Source organism: Nicotiana attenuata, chromosome 8, assembly GCF_001879085.1.
Source record: "Nicotiana attenuata strain UT chromosome 8, NIATTr2, whole genome shotgun sequence".
In the NCBI taxonomy this organism is placed as follows: domain Eukaryota; kingdom Viridiplantae; phylum Streptophyta; class Magnoliopsida; order Solanales; family Solanaceae; genus Nicotiana; species Nicotiana attenuata.
Genome location: NC_031996.1, coordinates 10,089,815 through 10,095,421, shown reverse-complemented (window position 1 = coordinate 10,095,421; position 5,607 = coordinate 10,089,815). Strand labels below are relative to the sequence as shown.

Below are 5,607 nucleotides of genomic sequence, written 5' to 3'. Positions count from 1 at the left end.
CCTATTGGTGGAAACTGATTAAATCAAGAACTCCTGTAACTCCAAATTGTTGCAAAGATAAATAAATCAACTAGGCAATGACTTATCTTTTGTATATAAATTGTTTATACTTGTATACAAGTATGAACAAAAGGGACTCTGATTGCCAAAAAACATTGTAATAGGGAGAAATGTCCTTAGGACATCAGAAACTGGCTATGACATAGGAGCTTAGCCAACTAGCTTTAAACAATACAACCCAATAATCTGTAAATACTCTAATGTAGAAAAAGAACAATTAAGATAATTGAAAATACTAATATAGTTTATCATATAATATGCCAATTTCATCAATGATTAAGTCACAAAATCCCAGTGCAACAAACTTTCTTGCTATCGTTGGCGTCTACTTCTTCGATGCTCTTTGTATTGTACTCGTCGAACTCCTTCAACTGCTCAACGAAAAACCAAGAACACATTTTAGTCTTGAATCAAGAATGTAATCTTCAACTTTCGAGAAGAAAATCATTTTTCTCCTTCATATGCAAAAGATGTACTTATCCAAACGAGACTGTTATAGAGAGATTTGACTGTATATTGACATTTAAAAGATACTAAACAAGTTGTTCCCTGACTTCAGGATAAGACTAAACCTCAATCTATTGACAGAATTACAATCTGAAACAAACAATATGTTTGTCATTATAATATTTACAATCTGAAACAAGTTGCTACTTCTTTTTACTCTTTGACTCTGATGTGTTACCTGAATATGCCTTAAGCCTTGCTGTAGATAGTTTATACTCAGCTTTTTTCTTTCGCCACCTACTTCGCCTCGATTGTTTGCTTGTACCATCTGTTTCACCAGCAAATTTTTCTTTGTTATCAAACATAGGCTTCTTTTCAGCTTTTGGCACATCTGATATTTCTCCTTTAAGTGTCTTTTTCACTTGATGAGTTTTACAAAGGGGTACTTTCCATTCCTTTTCTCTATAAGGTGCTAACTCCTTATCCTCAATTGTTAACATCTCCTCTGGTGTTAGCCCAAATCTCTTCGCCTTAACCGGCCTATACTTGAATCTTGTCTTCAAGTCACCAATAGTATCCTCATAGTCCAACTTGTAATATTCTTCCATTAGCTGTTCTTTGACTATCTTCATTCCTGTACTAGGCCGCTTCCTCTTCTTCTTCGTCCGCTTACCTTCTTCAGCCACATCATCATCATCACCACGAGGTTTGTCCACATTGTATCTAAGTAATTCATCTTCCTTGTCAAATTCTGGCTTCTCAAGTTCGGCACCATCTTCATCCTTATCACTTCCAAATTCAGGATCCATATCATTTGCCTCATAGTAGGGCTCGTCGAAACCCTTGTTCATCTTTCTGTCATGATCATCCGGATCAAATTCCTCCTCCAAATCATCGACATCAAACAAGCATACCTCGTCCTCTCCTATCCCGGCAGTCTTCTTAATCTTCTCAAGCTTCTCCCTCATCTCCTTCTTCTTCAAGTTCTTTAACCGTTTCAACTCCTCTTTTCTCTCCTCTTCCGCTTGAACCATCCTCTCTTCCTTTCTCTCCCTCTGCAACTTCCTTGCGTTCGCCTTCTTTCTCACCGATCCCTCCACTTTCCTCGAATGTCCCCACACTCGATCACCCCCATTTTCCTCAAATCTAAAATTAAAATCTCTCTCGTAATCCTCTTGCCTCTCAATCTCCTCCTAATCCTCCGAAAACTCCACCTCCTCCACATCATCTCTTTTACATTTCTTATCATCCCTCCACATCTCGGTCCCCAAATAATCCTTTAAAAATTTGTCATACTCCCCAAAAGCCTCATCCCATTTCTTAGCAAACTCCGTAGGGACCTCCGCGTCATCACCTAACTCATCCCCTCTTTTCTCATTTACTTTCAACTTAAACAAGTCCTCCTCATCCTCCTTATCAGCATTCAAAAATTCCTTTCTCAAATCCTCTTGCTCCTCAAAATATGTCTTGACTTTCTTCTCATCTTCTTCTTCGTTGTCTTCTTTATCTCCAAACTCCGGACCCTCCTCCATCAAATGCTTAAAAACTACATCCTTCAAGTACTTTGGCTTTTTCTTTTTCTTCTCGTCCTTAGACTTCTCCTTCGACTCAGAATTTGTTTCAGATTCAGATTCAGAATCGAATACTTAGCATCTTTATTATTCAAAATTGGATCACCTTTCTTTATCTTAAGCAAAACATCAATGAACTTTAAATTACTCGAAGGGTTCAAATACTCCTCTTCTTTTTCTTCGTCGTCTTCAGAGGAGTCTTCGTTGTCAGAGACATCGACGAGGCCTTTCTTCTTCAGCTCTTCCAGCCTTTGCAAGTCCTCTCTCTTCTTATTATGCTCGTATATAAGGGCAAATTCCTCGTTGATCTCGATCTTGTCAACCTTCTCGATGTCATCGTCATCAACCTCGAATAGCTTCAACCCCATATTTCATTAGTGTTTACAAAGAGCTTCAAAATAACAACCTTCACCAAACTAACAGCTCTCACAAAAATAACAGCTTTCACAAGAAAACTACAGAAACTGAAAGTTCACTATTTTGCCTGCAATTCAACATATAAACAGAAAGTTAACATTAACATATAATGAAACCTATAATGTGTTGCATAAAGAAAAACAAATATACTAAAAAAAATGCCAATTTGAATCAACAATATAGTTTAAAAGCTCACATTTTTATTCAGATTAAACTCATAACCATCAAGTATTTGGACCATATGAGAAATAATAGGGAAGAGCATGTGAGAGCAAACACCAAGAGGAAAAAAAAAATCAGATTTTTATTCAGTTTAATCACATTTCTCTCTTTTCACCCTTTATATAAACCCGAATTCTATGTTGCTCGGACTCTTCGAAAATATTGATGGGTGCGTATCGGATCCTCCAGAAGTAGTGCATTGGATCCGACACGGTACGACAACATATTTGGAGAGTCCGCACAACATAGACTGAATTAGCGCGTGTGTGTTATGGAGGGGTAGATTCACATTACTGTCTTCTCATATACTTCTTTGTAGCAAGTTTCAGAATTTCATACTGTCATGTTTTGCATAAAAAACAACAAATATACTAAAGAATGTGAAATAGAATCAATAATATAGTAAAGCAAATCACATTTGTATTCAGTTTAATCTTATAACCAAAGCCAAGTCTTTAAACCATATGAAAAAAATATCACATTTTTATTCAGTTATAATCACAATTCTCTCTTTTCAACCATTTTATATTACTCTATTAGTGTGTGTGTGTGTGTGTTTTGGAGGGGTAGATGCAAAGTAATGTCTTGTCAGATACTTTTTTTTGTAGCAGCTTTCATAAGTTCAGACTCTTTCTTCCATACAGTTTACATAATCAAGTTAAACAAGCACAATAAAAGGTTCTTTTCTGGAAATTGTACTAAGAAAACAAAATATTATGCAAATTACAATTTTTTCAGGAGGCTGAAGCTGTAGAGACTAAAATATTTTCGAATAAAATTGAGAGAAATAAGAAGAGAAACAAGATTTAGAGAGAGAGCCTGTGTATATTATGTTGGGTTTTTAAGATATTTAATTAATATATTAAATACTTAAAAGAGGGTGAATGGGAAATGGAGGGAAATGAAATTTTTGAGTAAAATTTTAAGTTCCCCCTCCCTTGGCAAATGGGCATTGTCCCATATTGGAAGAGGAAGAGGTTTTTTATGGGTATATAAGCAATTGCTCTTCTTCTAGCTCTTAAAGAGTTGAGAAGAAGGCAAGCCTCGCGCCGTCGTCGCTCGCTCGGCTTCGGCTTCGGCTACGGCTACGGCTACGAATTCGGATTCGGATTCGGTCAAATGATCGATTGATAAATATTTGTTTTAATAACAAAATATTAATATTAAATATTAATATTAAATCCAATCCGTTTTTCTATTTTGGTAATAGAAAAGTAACTACCCTTTTCAATTTTCCCTCTTTATTTTCCCTCTTTATTATTGAGTAAATGGCCATTTATGTAATGGCATTTATGTTGTGGGCGTTTTGCATAAACAGCCATTCTGAAGAGACCCAACTTTGGCTATAAATACAACACTATTCTGCTCAGAATTTAAACTACAATTTTCTGAGTTTCCTCTCCTTCTTCTGCATACTTTTAGCATCAAAACAAAGCAAAAAGTAAGTGTGATTTGCTACCGAACTTTGTGTTCGCTGAAACACTGGGGTTTGAAGTACCACTACACCAGTGTGTAATTCGTTCTATCCTGGGAGGAAATAATCCATAACCTTGGGTACTAGGAGGGGATTAAATTCCTTAAGGAAACACTGTGAATTCAGTGGGCTCGAATTGGTTTATGTCATTTCTGTTTAAATTCATTACTGTTTATATTCATTTATATTTCCAGAATTTATTTTACAAATACAGTGTAATAACAAGCTTAAGGAATTTAATAATTTATTTTCTGTATTTGTACTTACTGTTTCTGGAAGAGTAAAACCTTTGTGGTTTTGTACTCTATTAAAATCTACGTGATTTTAAGGTTTGTGTCATTCTTTTACAGAAATGACTAATGAGAATGAGAACCAAGCGGTTCCAATGGTGACTGCCAATGCGTCAACAAGCCGAACGACACCGGACAGCATTGGCACTGGCAGCAAAAGATGTTCTTCTATCTGACTACTCTAAGTCTCCAGAAGTTCATCAAGGAAGATGTTCCTGTGCTGTCCGATGAAACTCCAGAAACTGAACGCTTTCTCGTAATTGAAGCATGGAAGCATTCAGATTTTTTGTGCAAGAATTATATTCTAAGCGGGCTGGAGGATGGTTTGTATAACGTCTACAGTGGCGTGGAAATGTCAAAGGAACTGTGGACTGCGCTTGAAAAGAAATACAAAACCGAAGATGCCGGGTTGAAAAAGTTTGTTGCTGCAAAGTTTTTGGACTACAAAATGGTAGATAGCAAGTCTGTTATTACCCAAGTCCAGGAATTGCAAGTGATTATTCACGATCTCCTTGCTGAAGGTATAACTCAATTTAATATTGATGTTGAAAGTAGTAATCTTAGTATTTTTACTAATAGAAATTTCATTGAAGGTCTTGTTATCAATGAAGCATTTCAAGTAGCAGCGATGATTGAGAAGTTGCCTCCTTTGTGGAAGGACTTCAAAAACTACTTGAAACACAAACGCAAGGAGATGTCCCTTGAAGATCTCATTGTTCGGTTGAGAATCGAAGAGGACAACAAAGCTGCGGAAAAGAGAGGCCGTGGAAATTCAACAATAATGGGAGCAAATATTGTTGAAGAGAACAAAAAGAGAAAGAAGGCTTCTGGACCAAAATACAACCCAAGCAAGAAGCGGTTCAGTGGAAACTGCTACAACTGTGGGAAAACTGGACACAGATCTACGGAGTGTCGTGCTCCGAAGAAAGACAACAAAAGGGGTCAAGCAAACATGGTTGAAAAGCATGATGATGTTGATGATTTATGTGCCATGCTTTCCGAATGCAACTTGGTGGGCAATCCTAAAGAGTGGTGGATTGATTCTGGAGCCACTCGCCATGTTTGTGCTGTTAGAGAAGCTTTTGCTTCTTATGCTCCCGTTGGACCCGATGAGACGATTTCTATG

The 5,607-nt window shown here is 36.8% G+C and overlaps 2 protein-coding genes across 2 annotated transcripts; both read right to left on the bottom strand.

The window, feature by feature from the left end:
• LOC109231774 (protein KRI1 homolog) lies at window positions 350-1,546 on the bottom strand. The gene is made up of 2 exons (XM_019397405.1): window positions 746-1,546; window positions 350-431 (listed from the first exon to the last, which is right to left on the bottom strand). The coding sequence occupies exons 1-2, from the start codon at window positions 1,539-1,541 to the stop codon at window positions 373-375; spliced, it is 855 nt and encodes a 284-aa protein (XP_019252950.1). The 5' UTR covers window positions 1,542-1,546; the 3' UTR covers window positions 350-372.
• Window positions 1,701-2,446, bottom strand: LOC109231480 (protein kri1-like). Its single transcript, XM_019397140.1, has 2 exons — window positions 2,207-2,446; window positions 1,701-2,108 (listed from the first exon to the last, which is right to left on the bottom strand). The coding sequence occupies exons 1-2, from the start codon at window positions 2,444-2,446 to the stop codon at window positions 1,701-1,703; spliced, it is 648 nt and encodes a 215-aa protein (XP_019252685.1).